This window comes from Sarcophilus harrisii, chromosome X (genome assembly GCF_902635505.1).
Source record: "Sarcophilus harrisii chromosome X, mSarHar1.11, whole genome shotgun sequence".
Lineage (NCBI taxonomy): Eukaryota > Metazoa > Chordata > Mammalia > Dasyuromorphia > Dasyuridae > Sarcophilus > Sarcophilus harrisii.
The window spans coordinates 9,724,846-9,741,951 of NC_045432.1; the positions used below are offsets into that span (position 1 = coordinate 9,724,846).

Below are 17,106 nucleotides of genomic sequence, written 5' to 3' on the forward strand. Positions count from 1 at the left end.
GCTGTCTAGTGTATTGTACACGTGTCAATCATGTTGACTGAGATGTGGTCCTTGGTTAGAATCCCACTGTGGTGGCCTCAGTGATCTGTCCAACCCCAGCACGGAGCCATCGTTTATCACTGTGGTAGAGAGTTCCAGGTTGAGCCAAAGAGGCCCACTTTCTGTTTCTATCACCCGCCTCTGTCTTTGGCACCAGCCTACCGTGCAGGCCTCTTTTCAACCTGTCGGAATACTTCAAGCTCAGGTACCAGCTTTACCAAAACCCCTGCTGAATGCTCTCTCCTCCTCCAATTCTCATCTTTTTCTCTTTCTGCCCTCAGTTCCTCTGTCCCTCCCTCCTTTCCTTTTTTCCTATCTCCCTTTCTCTCTCTGGATAGCTCTCTTTCTGTCCCTTTATCTCTGTATCTTTGTGTGTATTTCTCTCTGTCTCAGTCTCTCTGTCTCTCTATCTCTGTATGTGTGTGAGAGAGACACCCATACAGAGATAGTCTGGAGAGAGAGAGAAGTATTTTTCTCTGTCTGTCTGCCTTTCTCAGATATACCAATTAGCAGAGACGCTCATATATGCCAAATAGCAAATATGTATCTCTCCTCCAAGTACCATCTGAGCTGCTTGGAGGCGGGGGTCTCTTTCTTTTGTGTCTTTGTGATCCCATTACTTAGCAGGTCCCTTACACTGAGACACGTAGGAATGTTTGCCGGGTTAGCCTGGGTTTCTGGGCCTTGCCCAGTGCCTCCAGATACCAAGCAGGGCTCTACTTCTTAAACTAACGTGTCAAAGATTAAAAGCCTGAGGAAATGGGTCCCCAGGGGCCAGGCCATGAATATGGGATAGGAAAATTAGTCAGGACATTGGGGAATCCAACACATTGCTTATTTCTCCCCAGGAAGATGGTGGGGGAGAGACCTTGCGACTGGGAATGTCACAACTGGTCCAAGGCATGAGAATCATCTGCCAGAGTCTCAGGGGATTCCCCGGGACCACAGTGCTGCTTTCCCAGAATATTCCCAGAACTCTTAACGTAATCCAACCTGATTTCCAGGAAGACATCTTGGAGAAGCCGCAGAATTAGGAACTCCATGTTGGCACGAGGTGGCCAAGTGACCAGAAAGTCCTTGGAGGGACTTGAGCCGGAGAGGACCTCTGAGGCCATTTTATTTCATTCTCAATTTACAGAAAAGGAAACTGAGGCCCAGGCAGGGAAGTTTTTTACTCAGGTTGTAGATCCTCTGAGTCTCAAGCCAGTGGTCTTCCCACTGTACCACAAAATATTTGCTTTCTTTGCAGTTCTAACATGTATGTATCCTTGGCTAATGACAGTCATTCAGTCAACCGGACATGTTTTTCATGTTCTCATGTTTTTGAAACATGGATTTACGTTCCCTCTCAGTGCCAGGCCCAGGTGCTAGAGAAACCAAAAAAAGAGACCTGTCTAGTCTTGAAGGAGGTAGAAACATGCATATGGGCGAGGGCAGACAGCCCTGCTGGGCTCACTCTGCATTCTGTTCTCTCTGTCCCGGGCTGAGGCTCCTCCATTTTTGCTCCCTCAGGACAGAAGGTCTTGCAGGTTACATGGATCTGGTTCTTCTCAGAAAGGCCAGATATACTTATATCAGCATTGGAGTCACTTATACCCATACTTTCCCCCTTTCTTGGCAGGCTCCTGGATCAACCAGTAAGTCAATAGATTTTTATTTAGCACCTACTATGTGCCAGGCACTGTGCTAAGTTCCAGGAATACAAAAGGAGAAAAAAGACAGTCCCTGCCTTCAAAGAGCTTCCAATCTAATGGAGGAATAAATCTGCAAATAACTGTGTACAAGCAAGCTATATAGAGGGGACATAGGAGATGATGAACAGAGAGAAGGCACTAGAATTTAAAGGCACTGGGGGAGGCTTCCTATAGGAAGTGGGACTTTCCTGGGCCTTAAATAGCATAGCACTCAGAGTCTGGAAGACCTGAGTTCAAAGCCAGCTTCAGATGGTTGATACCAGTGTGACTTTGAGCATTTAACATCTCTGCCTCACTTTCCTCAACTGTAAAATGGGAGCGAGAATAGCATCTACCTCCCAACATTATTGTGAGAATAAATGAGATATCTGCAAAGCATGTAGCACAGTGCCTGATAAACTTTCCTTCCTACATAACACTGACTACCCTGGCCACAGTCCCTGTCCTCATGAAGCTTACAGTCTACTAGGAAAGAAAACATAAAAACCAATAGAATCAAAGCAAGCTCCATTTGGGATAAATGGGAATAATGAAGCAGAGGGAAAGCACCAGAATGAAGAAGGTTGAGGAAGGCTTCCTCTAGGAGATGGAACTTTAGTTGGGACTTAAAGGAAGTCGGGGAGGTCGGTAGTCAAAGAGGAGGAGGGAGATTTTACCAAGCCAGGGGGACAGCCAGAGAGAATGCCCAGAGTGGAAAGGTAAAGTTTCTTGTTCCTGGAACAGCCGGGAGGTCAGGGTCACTGGAGTATGTGTAGGGGAATAAGGGCCAAGAAGATGGGAAAGGCACGAGGGCTCGGCACTTTTGGTGGCTGAATTGAGGACTGATTGAGATGAGGAAAGACTTAAAGGAAGGAGCCCATTCCTCCTAAGCAGCTATTGCAATAATGAAGCGAGGTGAGGGAAGTCTGCACCAGGGTCAGGGCAGTGCCAAAGGAGAGAAGGGGATGGACTGGAGAAATGCTGCTGAGATGAAGTCAGCAGGGTTTTGGCAACAACTTGGATCCGGGGGCGGGATGTGAGACAGGAGTCCAGCGTGGTGCTTAGGTTGTCAGTGAAGGACTGGGAGGATGGAAGGGGGGTGGGGGGAAGGATAACGAGCTCTGATTGGGGAACGTTGAGCTTCTGATGTCTGCTGGACATAGTTTGAGCTGTCTGAAGAGTAATCGATTAGAGATGGGAGATCAAAGAACAAGCTGAGGATTATGGGAAGTAGGTAGATTTGAGAATCACCAACATGGAAAGTAATGATATCCATGGTAGCTGATGAACCCACCATGAAGTAGCATAGAAGGAGAAGAGGAGAAGGCCCAGGGGACACCCGTGGTTAGAGGGGGTGATCTGGAGGAGGATCCGGCAAAGGAGGCAAAGAAGGAGCAGTTAGAGATGGAGGAGGGGAAACAGGAGAGAGGGGTGGCCTGAAATCCTGCAGAGAAAAGAGGATCATGGAGGAGAGGATGATCTACGCTGGACAGTTCTTTGTAAAGTTCAGGAGTAAAATGAATCACTTACTGTGGTTTCTCACTGAGTTCTGAGATCATTTTGGTTTCAGATTTCTGATGGAGTAGGTAGACATTGTAGGAACTTTTATCTATTCAGGAAGATGGATATCTTGGTCAGAAAGCTAGGGTGGGTTCTGTCAATAAGAAGTTATAAAAAAAAAAAAGAGTAACAATAAATTTGCTCCCTTAATAAATTACTTTAAAATTAAAAAAAAAAAGAAAGAAAGCTAAGGTGGATCTCATTTAAACCAGGGCTTTATAAACTTTTCCCACTCACAACCCTTTTTGCTGAGAAATCTTTGGGTGACCCTGGGTATATAGGTATATTTATAAAGAGAGATATTTAGAGATAGATACACAAGTATATAAAATAGGTATTCAAATTAAACATTTACGATAGGAAATCATGATTTTGTGACCCCACATTCAGTTCCATGACATCCTATGGGGTCATAACCCCCAATTTAAGAAGCTTTGATTTCAGCATTGTACCCCTTCCAACACAATGTTCCGCACAGAGTAGTGGTTTCATAAAGGACTGTCGAGTGAGTTGGATTCAGTCAGATGGGTAAGTGACACAGTGGGCAAAACCCTGGGTGTGCGGTCCCAGCTAGAATATCAGCTCACCTAAGGCCTCGCACGTGGGATGGAAGTGGCAAAGACCCTTCTCTGTCTCCCTCTCAGACTTTCGGCTCCCTGCACTGGGGAACGAAGGAGGTTGAACCATGGAGCCCTTGAGAACAATGCTAGCTCAGGATTCTGTGAATTCTAATTGGCCTAGACAAGCTTCAGGTCATAAGGTCGGACCGCTACTGCTGTGGGGAATCAATTCTTTCCCTGACTCAAACGTAGGAGACTGGTATGACCACAGGCAAGAATATTGGAGGAAGGCAATATATTCCTCAGCGAGCAAAGGAGAAACGAGCACGTTCTGTTTTCTCCTGCGTTAAGATGCCAGAGAGGCTTCAGTTCAACATGACAGTGTCTTCTTACCCTGTGCAGAGAATGCAAAGCGATAAATTCTGAGTGCCCGGCAATCACGGATTGCATGTCATCTAAGCTTCACAGCTTTCCTGGTGCTTAGGGTAGTGTTTTCCATTAGTCAATCAAGAAACATTGATTAAGTATCTACCATGTGCCACTTACTATATTGAGTGCTGGGAATAGAGGCAAAAATGATAGTCTTTGCCCTCTGGAACAGCTAGGTGGCACCACAATGCATAAAACATGGGGACTGGCATCAGGAATACATGAGTTCAAATCCAGCCCCAGATATTTACTAGGTGTGAGACCTTGGATAAGTCATTTAATCCTATTTGCCTCAGTTTCCTCACCCATAAAATGAGGGTCATATGAGTACCTACCTCCAAGTGCTGCCATGAAGATCAAACAGTTGTATTTGTAAAGTATTTGGCACAGTGCCTGGCATATGGCAGGTACTCTACAAATGCTAGTTGTCAAGGAGCTCATCTTCCCTAGGTGGAGACAACATGTGAAGATAAATACCTGGAGAAAGAGATTTTGTTGTTTAGTCATTTTTGTTCTGTTCAGCTCTTTGTGACCCACTTTTTGGGTTTTCTTGGCAAACCTATTAGAGTAGTTTTCTATTTCCTCCTCTAGCTCATTTTGCAGATAAGTAAATCGAGGCAGACAGAGTGAACTCAGATCTTCCTGACTCTAGTCCTGCCTGATACTCTATCCACTGAAACATCATCCGGATGCCTAGACAGATGGATAGCTCGATAGGTAGAAAGAAAGAAAATTAATAAATAGAAAGTATTTTGGTGGGAAGAGTAGTAAGTTGGTGGGGGATCAGGAAAGGTTTCGTGTAGGAAGTTGGTGACCCTTGAGCTAAGCACTGTGGGAAACTAGGAATTCTAGGAAAGGGAAGTGAGGAGGGAAAGCATCCCAAGCAGTTGCATCCTGTGTGAGATAAAGCCAGAAGAACAGCTCCACTGGAATGGAGGGGATGCGAAAAAAGGCCAGACTTTAGATTCATTCTGGAAAGGTTACATGGAATCCAGATTGGGAAGCCAGCCAGAGTAGTTTGTCATTTACCCCAGAGGTAATAGGGAACCACTGGAATTTAGGGAAAGTGACCAATCAAGTCTTGTGTTTTCAGAATCACTTTGGCAGCTATGTAGATGATGGATTAAATGTGGGAGAGACTTGAGGCGGGGAGACCAATTAGGAGGTTCCTGGGAAGTGATGAAGGCCTGAACAATAGACACTTAAGGCATTCTTCCATTCATTCAGTCAAACATTTATTAAGCATTTACTGGGTACTGGGTCCCATCCTAGGTGCTGGGAAGACAAAGTCCCGAACAATTCCGGTTTTCAGGGATAGTCCGCTCTAAGGAGGGGGGTAACTTGCACATAGACACATACAGGATAGTACAGAATAGATGGCATACAGTCTTCCTTCCAAGAAGACCCTTCAAAAGCGAGTGACCACCCATTGGCTTCCCACTGTTCTCTGGGAGAAATTTGGGGAAGCCTGGGCTAGCTCTCTAGCTCTAGGTTCAGTTTCCCACAGCTGCTGTACGTCTAAGGTTATACCTGCTGGCTCTCCCGATAGGACCTCCATCTACCACTTATCCTGGAGGTTGGAGCTAAGACAGACTACATTTCCGAATGATTATCCTACCCCAGCTGTGATTGAAAATGTGTCTCTCTGCTTTGTTTCGACAGGGGATCTGCCCCACTAGTCTGGCACTGGGTCAACAGCTCCTCCAGCAGCTCCTTTCGCATAGCTGAGCACCCGTGTCCTAATGATGCTCTGCTCATCTGCAGTCAGCTCACCATCTTCAGCATGGTGGCCAGTGATACTGGCTACTTCACCTGCAGCTACAAGGACATCCCTGATTCGGAGGACCCGAGCTTCACGACCAGGGTGTACGTGTATGTCAAAAGTGAGTGTGGTCTTCTCTCTCTCTGCTCCCACGTGCTAGTGTTTGCCATGCCATGCTCTCTGGGCCATCAGGCATGCAGATAGGTTCGGTATCTTCCCGGCGCTAGTGAGGAGAAAGGAGTATACCTCATGGGCCAAAAAATACCAAAATCCAAGCTAAGGCAGCGTGGCAAAATGTGAAAGTAAATGGATGAGGAAGGAGTTAGAGAATTGATTTGTATCCAAGTTTTCTTAATTTCTTTGAGACCTTGGGTTAGACATTTAATCTTTTAAAGTCTCAGTTTCCTCTGAAAAATGAGACTCTTAGGTCATAGATTTAGGAAGGGGAGGAACTTTTGAGGCCATTTGGTCTAAGTACTTTCTTTTCTTTTTAAAAAAATTTTCAATAGTATTTTATTTTCCAAATACATGTAAAGATAGTTTGCAATCTTCATTTCAACTTCGTGTTCCAAATTTTTCTTCCTCCCTCCCTTACCTTTGCCCGTACAAGATGGGAAACAATAGGTTGGCACTTTATTTTCTAAAAAAGGGAACTGAGACCTAGAAAAATGAAGGAACATTCTCAAAGTCATGAAGATACAAAGTGGTAAGAAACCAGATTTGAACCCAGGCCCTTAGAATCCAGACCCAGCAGCTGTTTGAACTCAGCCATCATTCTAGCTCTGAATTTAGAAGAGAGAATGGCAGAGTCAGGAGGGATTACAGAACAGAGAAGAGCAAAACTGGAAGAGGTGTGTGTGTGTGTGTGTGTGTGTGTGTGTGTGTGTAGAAGTAGACAGAGTACTATCCTAGAATCAGGGAGATTTGAATCAAATCTGGCCTCAGATACTTCCTATCTGTGTGACTTTGGGCAGGTCACTTAATCTCTCTCTGCCTCAGTTTCCTCATCTGTCAAGGGGGATCATAACTGCACCACATCACAAGGTTGCAGTGAAGCTCAAATGAGGCAATATTTGTAAACATTTAGCCCAGTGCCTGCAATATTGTAGGCATTTAATAAAGATTTGTTTCCTTCCTTCTCATTTTTGCAGAGATGCTAGGAATCGAAACCCAGACGTACCTTATACAAGGTCCCACAATTACACTAGATTTGGAAGAGAACCTGACTTTGAATTCTGCCTCTTCTGCCATATTAAACAGTCCTTTCCTTGGCCTCCTACTAGAGTGTGGATGAGGAAAGAATCAGAGGAGCTGAGAAGCTTGGTGTGGGTGGGGGGAGTTAGAAGAACTTCCACCAAAAAGATTATCCCCTTCCAATAAAATTCATGAGCTTTCTAAGCTTTGTACACATTCTTCACTACAATCCTGTAGATTAGCTAGTTCAAGGATGATCCCTATTTTTCAGATAAAAGAAACTGAGGCTCAGAGAGAAGTGATGGCCCTCATTACACAGCTAATAAGTATCAAAGGGTAGGCATTCGAACCCCCTCCAGATCCAATGGCCTTTTTCCCACCTCACAGTGTCTGCCACTGTTGTTCCTTCCCTAGACTGTGCTTAGAGGCCGTTTCTCTTTTTCTCTCCCTATCTTTTGGGGTCATTTAAAGCTAGTATCCTTTCCCCAAGGATGCCTTGAAAGTTGAGCTGGACATTTGGGAGGGCTTTGGAGGTCCTTTCCTTCCAGCTGAAGAGGAAGGTGCCTCCCACCTGGTCCTTTTCTCCAGCACCTCCTAGTGTGCTCTCTGGGGCCAGGACCTCCCCCTTGCTCCAATTGGAATTCGGATTTCCTCTTTGAGCACACCATGGCTGCTGCCTCCCATTCCTGGGCCACAGCAGGCGTCTTCTCCTGGAAATGTGCTGCAGGCCCTCATAGTCAGTTCCTACGGAGTCATTGTCCCTCTCCTTTCCTAAATGAGCTGTCAATTCCATTAGGGGGCTAATTTTTTCACCCAGCCATTCCCCAGTCCCCTGAAGCTTCCCAGTACTGGTACTGAGCTGCAGGGTCTCCTCATTACACATCCCTCGTTAGTCAGGAGCAGAGAATCCCAGAGCCGGGAGGAACTTGCAAGGGCATCGGTCTGAATCATATTTGAATCACAATCCCCTCTATAGTACCCCTTACAGGAATCATTTAGCCTTTGCTGAAAACCTCCAATGTTGGAGGAGCTCCCTAGCTTTTGAAGAAGCCCACTGCTAGTATGGAGCCTCTATAACTGTTTACACCTTTCATTTTGTTCTAGTCTTACCATTATAGCTCACATTTTGAGAACTATGTCAAATAATAGGAAAACAGGGTAGTCCTGCTTTATCCTTGTTCCTAATGGGAAAGCTTATAGCATTTCTCCATTGCAAACAAGGCTACCTTTTGGGTTTAAATGCATGCCTTTGATCACATTAGAGAAGAAGCTTTCGATCTCTATACTTTTAAGGTTTGTACCAAATGAGATTTAAAATTAATCAAAAGCTTTTTTCTGCAATCATTGACATAATTGTGGTTTGCTAAATTTTTGTTATTTATAGGGTTAATTTTGCTTTTGTTTGTTTGCTTATTTATTTGACCAGGCCTGTGATTTTATCAATACAAGGAACTCTCAGTGAGCAATTTCCTCTCTCAATGCAAATTACTATTTTCTCTTTCACTTAGTCTGAGAGAAATGTTTTCCATATATATGTATATGTATTTATATCTATTGCATATATACTTACATATATTGACAAATTCTGTGTGTGTTATGTGTGTGTGTGTGTGTGTGTGTGTGTGTAATATAGTGCTTAGCACAGTGCCTGGCAGAGTAGGTAGGTACTTAACAAATTTGTATTATTGATATATTTATAGATATACATTTATAAATGAATGGTGTTTGAGTGTGTGTGTGTGTGTGTGTGTGTGTGATGAACTTTAAATGTCAAAAAAGGAAGTTCTTAGTTGATCCTACAGGTAGATGAGGAATCCATGTTTTTCATTTTCACATTAACGATCAACAAATATAAGGTTATTGTTTTCTTGTTTGTGAATCATTCTTACATTCTTGGTATGACTCCAATTCAATCACTGGAAATTATTTTCTGAATGTGTTTCTGTAAGTCTGTTTGTCAGGACTTTATTTAACATTTCTTCATCCATTAGGGAGAGGGAACTGTAGATGTCTTTTTATGCTTTTTTTGGATGTTGGGGCAATTTGTGTCTCATCAGAAAAGGCAGTTGGCACAGTGCCTTCTATCTCTATTTTCGAGGATAATTTTGATAGCGTAGGTTTTACATTTTCCCTGTCATTCATTGAGTTTTTTCAAATTATGAATAAATAAACTTACCACTCTCCCCCCACCTTCCTGTCTTTATGTCACCCTTTCTACATGCAAATAAATATTCCTTTCTTAATCTTTTGTTACTACCTGAAATTATTTAGCTTTCATTTTGTTCAGTTTCAAAGTTTAAAGCCCAGACCACCTGGTTTCCTTTGAAGAAATAATTCAAGTGTGTTCCTTTTCATGAGCATATTCTTTGATGTTTTGGCTCACCCTTTTGAGATTTATTATGTTGGCATTTCAGCTAAGGTCTCTCACTCTCGGGGATGTCTCATTCCAATTTTACATTTCTTGTAACTCCAGAGTAATCCCAAGATGCCTATTCTGACTGTTTCTTTCTTAAAATCGAGCTAGTTTTTTTCTTCTCCCACGAAAGATTTGTTCTTTGATATTGTCATTCCAAAAATGGACTATGTTTCTCAACAATTTAAATTCAAGGTTTATTTCTGCTGATGTCTTGGGGATTTCCTTGACCCAAACTTAGTCATCTGCATCTAATAATTCCGGGAAGGGGTTCCATATGATTTCCTGGAGGATGGCATTCAGTTTTTCTTTTCATATTTTTTAAGAAGACCTTTGATCAATAGATTAATTTTTTTGCAGCCTATCCTACACTTCAATATTATGGTTTGTAAAGCTGTCACGTTCCATTCTTTTTTAAATTTTTTTTTCCTTCTTTGTCTCCTTTTTAAAAAATCCTTTGGGTGTCTTTTTTCCTTCTAGAATCTACTAATAGAAAGAGTCATTTTATCTTTTGTTCTAAAATCTTTAGTGTCTGGCTAAACTTGTTGATTTTCACTTTACGAATTCTTATTCCAAAAAAAATTCTTATTCCAGTCTTTACTTCTTTGATTGCTTTTATCGCTTTTAATTATTTTTTTTTGAACAAACAAACCTTTAGGAGGCTCCTGAAGTCATTCTGCTGAAGTGCCCAGACCAATGGACTGATGAGTTGGTCTTCTTGCCATTGCTGAGTCTTCTGAATTTGGAGCTATTTTAACTTGTATTATTTGACAGAGTAGATAGAAAATTGCTCCTATGGGATCTCTAGCTCTTCCATTTTCTTAATTTTCCTTCATCTCCATTTTATAGTGGAGGAAACTGAGGCTTAAACTTTAAATGACTTGCTGAAACATTACAGAACTACCACATAACAAATCTTTGGGACTTCAGGTAAATTACAAGCCTCGGTTTCTTCCTCTATAGAATGAAAGAATTAACCTACAAGTTCACTAACATCCCTTCTAGTTCTAAATCCTCAGAATCCATGAACCTAGGGAGGTATCAAAGAAACTATGAAGGGAGAGATTTGATTTGGATTGAGCAAATGAAGGAATCTTTCATTCATCCTTTCCTTTATCAAAAACACTGGCTGCAAAATGGTTTCTCAGCTTTTTGCTTCCCTTCCAATCTTGGTTGCATTGGCTTTCTTTCTGCAAAACCTTTTTAATTTAATGTAGTCAAAATTAACCATCCTTTCCTTCACATTGTTGAAATGTCTGCCATTCAACAAACATTTTTCTAGCATCATCCATGTGTAATTCATGGTTCCAGGCATGCTATAAAATGAAAAGAAGATTAAGATGTGGTTCTGATCCCATAGGGATTTCCAGTCTAGTTGGGATGGGTTGGTTGGGCCCGTCATCCCACTAATGTTAGACACTTCCTTGATCAGTGCAGATTGGTTACTCAGATGTTTGCCTAGAGGACACTCAGAGGTGGCCAATATATGTCTGAGGTAGAACATTGAGGCATGTTTTTTGACTCCACGGCTATTTATAGTCCATTGAACCACCCAGATTATTTTAGCTGGAGCAATAGGATATATTTTGGGGGAAAGGCAGACATATCAAATCATAGATTGTCAGAGCTAGAAGACCAAAGGTCTGGGTGTATACCCAGGTTGGGTGTATACCCAACACCTTCTTTCAAGAGAGGGGGATACTGAGATTCCAGGAAGGGATGTGTTTTGTTTGAAGTCACAGAGCTGTAAATATCTGAGCAAGGGCCCAAATGCAGTCTTTGAAGGTTGGATTAGATGATGTCTAAGGAGTGACCCCTTCAGTTCTACTATCCTCTGGGCCCATTTACATTCTATCTAACTTTCTCCCTTCACCAATGTAGAAATTTGTATTAATTATAAGTTGTTGTTGTTTAGTGATTTCAGTCATGTCCAACTTTTGTGATTTGAGGTTTTCTTTTTCCCTCAATATTATTTTATTTTTCCACATACATGTAAAGATAGATTTCAACATTCATTTTTGTAAAATTTTGTGTTTTAAAATTTTCTCCTTCCCTCCCTTACACAGCCATCTGATATATGTTAAATATGTGCAATCCTTTTAAACAAAATTCTGTATTTCTCATGTTGTGCAAGAAGAATCAGATCAAAAGGGGAAAAAAACCAGGGAAAAGAAAAAACAACAAATAAACAAAAAGATGAAAATACCACGCTTCGATCCACATTCAGTCTCCATAGTTCTCTTTCTGAATGTGATTGGCATTTTCTATTCTAAGTCTATTAGAATTGCCTTGAATCACTTCATTATTGAAAAGAGCCAAATCCATCACATTTGATCATCATACAATCTTCTTGTTACTGTATACGATGATCTCCTGGTTCTGCTCACTTCATTTAGCATCAGTTCATGTATATATTCAGGTTTTCCTGAAATCAACCTGCTCATCATTTCATATAGAACAATAATATTCTATTACATTCATATACCATAACTTATTCCCTAATTGATGGGCATCCACTCAATTTCCATTTCCTTCCCACTACAAAAAGAGCGGCTACAAACATTTTTGCACATATGGGTCCTTTTCCCTTTTTTATGATCTCTTTGGGATACAGACCCAGTAGTGAGACTGCTGTATCACAGTTTTATAGCCCTTTGGTCACGAATTCAAATTGCTCTTCAGAATGGTTGGCTGATTTCATAACTCCACCACCAATGTATTTATATTCGTTTTCTCACATTCCCTCCAACATTTGCCATTATTTTTTTCATCATCTTAGCCAATCTGAGAGGTGTGAGGTTGTACCTCGGCATTGTTCTAATTTGCATTTCCCTAATCAATAGTGATTTACAGCATTTTTCATATGACTAGAAATGAATTTTTAACTTCACCATCTGAAAATTGTCTGTTCATATCCTTTGACTATTTATCAATTGGGCAATAGCTTGTCTTATAAATTTGAGTCAGTTCTCATATATTTTGAAAATGAGGCCTTTATCAGAAACACTGGCTGTAAAAATTGTTCCCCAACTTTCTGCTTCCTTTCTAACTTTGGCTGCAAAAACTTAATTAAATGCAATCAAAATGATCTACTTTGCATTTCACAATGTTCTCCTGTTCTTCTTTGACCATAAATTCTTTCCTTCTCCACAAATCTGACAGTTAAGACTATTCCTTCCTCTCCTAATTTACTTATAGCATCACTCTTTATGTCTAAATCACGAACCCATTTTATCCTGGTAGAGAGTATGAGATGTCTGTCATTGCCTAGTTTCTGCCATACTATTTTCCAATTTTCCCAGCAATTTTTGTCAAACAGTGAGTTCTTATCCCAGAAGCTGGGGGCTTTGGGTTTATCAAACACTAGATTATTGTAGTCATTGACTATTGTGTCTTGTATACCTAATCTAGACCACTGATCCACCACTCTATTTCTCAGTATCAAATGATTTTGATGACTGCCAGTTTTAAGTCTCTTACGGCTGGTCTATCTTCCTTCGCATTTTTTTCATTAATTCCCTTGATATCCTTTGTTCTTCCAGATGAATTTTGTTATTATTTTTTTCTAGCTCTATAAAGTAAACTTTTTAGCAGTTTGATTGATATGGCACTAAACAAGTACATTAACTTAGAATTGTCCTTTTTATTATATTAGTTCAGCTGATCCATGAGCAATTGATACTTTTACAGTTGTTTAGATCTAAGTTTATTTGTGTGAAAAGTGTTTTCTAATTGTGTTCATATAGTTCCTGACTTTGCCTTGGCAAGTAGACTCCCAAATATTCAATATTATATATAGTTATTTTATATGGCGTTTGTCTTTCTATCTCTTGCTGCTGGGCTTTTCTGCTGACATATAGAAATTCCAATGATTTATGTTGGGTTTATGTTAATAATCCTCCAACTTTGCTAAAGTTGTTAATTGTTTCTAGTAGTTTTTTAGTTCATTCTCTAGGATTCTCTAAATATACCATCATATCATCTGTAAAAATTAATAATTTGTTTCCTCAGTTACTATTCTAATCCTTTAATTTTTTTTTCTTTTCTTATTGCTAAAGCTAACATTTCTAGTTATAATACTGAATGATAGTGGTGACACTGGGCAACTTTGTTTCACCTCTGATCTTATTGGAATGCTTCTAGGTTATTCTCATTACACGTAATGCTTGTGGTTTTAGGTAGATGCTACTTATCTTTTCAAGGAAAATTTCATTTATTCCTATGCTTTCTAGTGTTTTTGTTAGAAATGGGTGTTGGATTTTTTGAAATTCTTTTTCTGCATCTATTGATATAATCATATGATTTCTGTTAGTTTGGTTATTGATATAGTCAATTATGCTGATAGTTTTCCTGATATTGAACCAGCCCTGCATTCTTGGTATAAATCCCACTTGGTCAGAGTGTATTATCCTGGTGATAAATTGTAATCTCTTTGTTAATACTCCATTTAAGACTTTTGCATCAATATCCATTAGGTAAATTAGTCTATAAGTTTCTTTCTCTGTTTTGGTTCTTTCTGGTTTAAATATCAGCACCATATCTGTGTCATAAAAGGAATTTGGTAGGACTCCTTCACATATTTTTCCAAATGGTTTATATAATATTGGAATTAATTGTTTTTCAAATGTTTGATAGAATTCAAATGCATCTGGCCTTGGAGATTCTTTCCTTTTTTTTTTTGAACTTTTTATTTTAAACTATATGCATAGTTAGTTTTTAATGTTTACCCTTGCCAAAAAAAACCCTTGTGTTCCAAATTTTTTTCTCCCTCTCTTCCTCCCACCCCGTTTCTTAGATGGCAAGTAATTCAATAAAAGTTAAACATGTGCGGTTCTATACATATTTCCACAATTATCATGCTGCAGAAGAAAAATAAGATCAAAAATGAAAGAAAATGAGAAAGAAAACAAAAAGCAATGCAAACAATAACAAAAAAGTGAAAATGCTATGTTGTGATCCACACTCAGTCCCCACAGTCTTCTCTCTGGGTGCAGATAGCTCTCACTATCACTAGTCCATTGGAACTGACCTGAATCACTTCACTGTTGAAAAGAAACCCATCCATCAGAATTGATCATTGTATAATCTTCTTGTTGCTGTGTACAACGTTCTCTTGGTTCTACTCATTTCACTCAGCATCAGTTCATGTAAATTTCTCCAGGCCTTTCTGAAATCATCTCGCTGATCATTTCTTATAGAACAATAATGTTCCATAACATTCATATACCATAACTTATTCAGCCATTCTCCAATAGATGGGCATCCACTCAGTTTCCAGTTTCTTGCCACTACAAAAAGGGCTGCCATAAACATTTTTGCACATGTGGGTCCTTTTATCATTTTTATGATCTCTTAGGGAAGTTTTTTTAGGGAGTTCATTGATGGTTTGTTTAATTTTTTTTTCTAAAATGGGTCTATTTAAATATTTTATTTCCTCTTCTGTTAAACTAGGCAACTTTATTTTTGTAAATATTCATCCATTTCACTTAGATTGTCAGATTTATTGGCATACAGTTGGGCAAAATAGCTCCTAATTATTGGTTAAATTTCCTCTTTATTGGTGGTGAGTTCAGTCTTTTCATTTTTGATACTTGTAATTTTGTTTTCTTCTTTCCTTTTTCTAATGAAATTAACCAAAGGTTTATCTATATTGTTGTTTTTTTTCATAAAACTAACTCTCAGTTTTGTTTATTATTTCGATAGTTTTCTTACTTTCAGTTTTATTAAAATCTCCTTTGATTTTCAGAATTTCTAATTAGGTATTTAATTGGAGGAGGGTTTAATTTGTTCTTTTTCTAGATTTTGTAGTTGCATGCCCAATTCATTAATCCTCTCTTTCTCCATTTTATTCATATAAGGATATAGAAATATAAAATTTCCTCTAAGAACTTCTTTGGCTGCATCCCATAAGTTTTGGCATGTTGTCTCATTATTGTCATTCTCTTGGATTAAATTATTGATTGTTTCTATGATTTGTTGTTTGACACACTCATTTTTTAGGATTAGATTATTTAGCTTCCAATTACTTTTTGGTCTATTTACCCCTGGCTTTTTATTGAATGTGATTTTTATTGCATCATGATCTGAGAAGGATGCATTTATTACTTCTGCCTTTCTGCATTTGTTTGTGAGGTTTTAATGCCCTAATAATATGGTCAATTTTTGTGTAGGTGCCATGGGCCACTGTCTATCCCCATTCAATTTTCTACAGAGGTCTATCATAACTAACTTTTCTTTTTTTTAATTAAAGCTTTTTATTTTCAAAACATATGCACAGATAATTTTTCAACATTAACCCTTGCAAAATCTTGTGTTCCAACTTTCTCCCTCTTCCCCCAGATGACAAATAATCCAATATATGTTAAACATGGTAAAAATATAACATACCTGACTTTTGGAAAATTATATTCACCTCCTTAACGTCTTTTTTATTTATTTTGTGGTTAGATTCATCTACATCTGAGAGAGGGATGTTGAGATCCCCCGCTAATATAGTTTTGCTATCCTTCTTCTTGCAACTCACTTAACTTCTCCTCTGAGAATTTGGATGCTATACCTCTTGGTGCATATATGTTTAGTATGGATATTACTTCGCTATCTCTGGTACCCATTAGCAAGATGGAGTTTCCTTTCTTATCTCTTTTAATTAGATCTATTTTTGCTTTTGCTTGGTCAAAGATCAGGATTACAACTCTTGCTTTTTAAAAAAAATTTCAGCTGAAGCTGAATAGATTCTGCTCCATCCTTTACTTTTACTCTATATGTATCTCTCTACTTCAAATATGTTTCCTGTAAACAACATATTTTGAGATTCTGGTTTTTAATACACTCTGCTATCTGCTTCTGCTTTGTGGGAGAGTTCATCCCATTCTCGTTCACAGTTAAGATTATTAACTCTCTATTTCCTGCCATCCTATTTTCCAGTATTTATAACTTTCTCTCTTTCACCCTTTACCTCCTCACCAGTGTATTGCTTTTGACCCCCACCTCCCTCAATCTGACCTCCCTTCTATCAGCCTTCCCTTTTCCTCTCCTATTTCCCTATATGGTAAGATAAATTTCTATACCAAACTACATATGTATATCATCCTCCCTTTGAGCCAAATCTGATGAGATTGTTTCAAACAGTGCTCATCCCCTTCACTTCTTTCCCTCAACTGTAATAGGTCTTTTTCATGTGTTATAATTTATCCCCGCTTTACCTCTCCTTTTTTCTTTCCCCATTACAATCCTTTTTCCACCTCTGATTTCTTTTTTTCTATTATCACATCAAATTCAACTCATACCCATACCCTCTATGTATAATCCTTCCAACTGCTCTGACAAAGGTACAATTCTCAAGAGTTACGAGTATCATTTTGCCATATAGAGATGTAAACATTTTAACCTTTAAAAACATAGTTTTTTCTTTGTTATTTACCTTTTAATGCTTTTCTTAAGTCTTGTATTTGAAGATCAAATGTTATGTTCAGATGT

The 17,106-nt window shown here is 39.4% G+C and overlaps 1 protein-coding gene across 1 annotated transcript in view; it reads left to right on the forward strand.

Annotated features, from left to right (window-relative positions):
* Nucleotides 1–17,106, forward strand: part of LOC111721579 (vascular endothelial growth factor receptor kdr-like) — a 181,784-nt gene that overhangs the window by 67,501 nt on the left and 97,177 nt on the right. Inside the window, exon 3 of the mRNA XM_031944963.1 lies at nucleotides 5,924–6,144. Within this exon, the coding sequence (XP_031800823.1) occupies nucleotides 5,924–6,144 (221 nt within the window). The remainder of the gene's footprint in view (nucleotides 1–5,923; nucleotides 6,145–17,106) is intronic.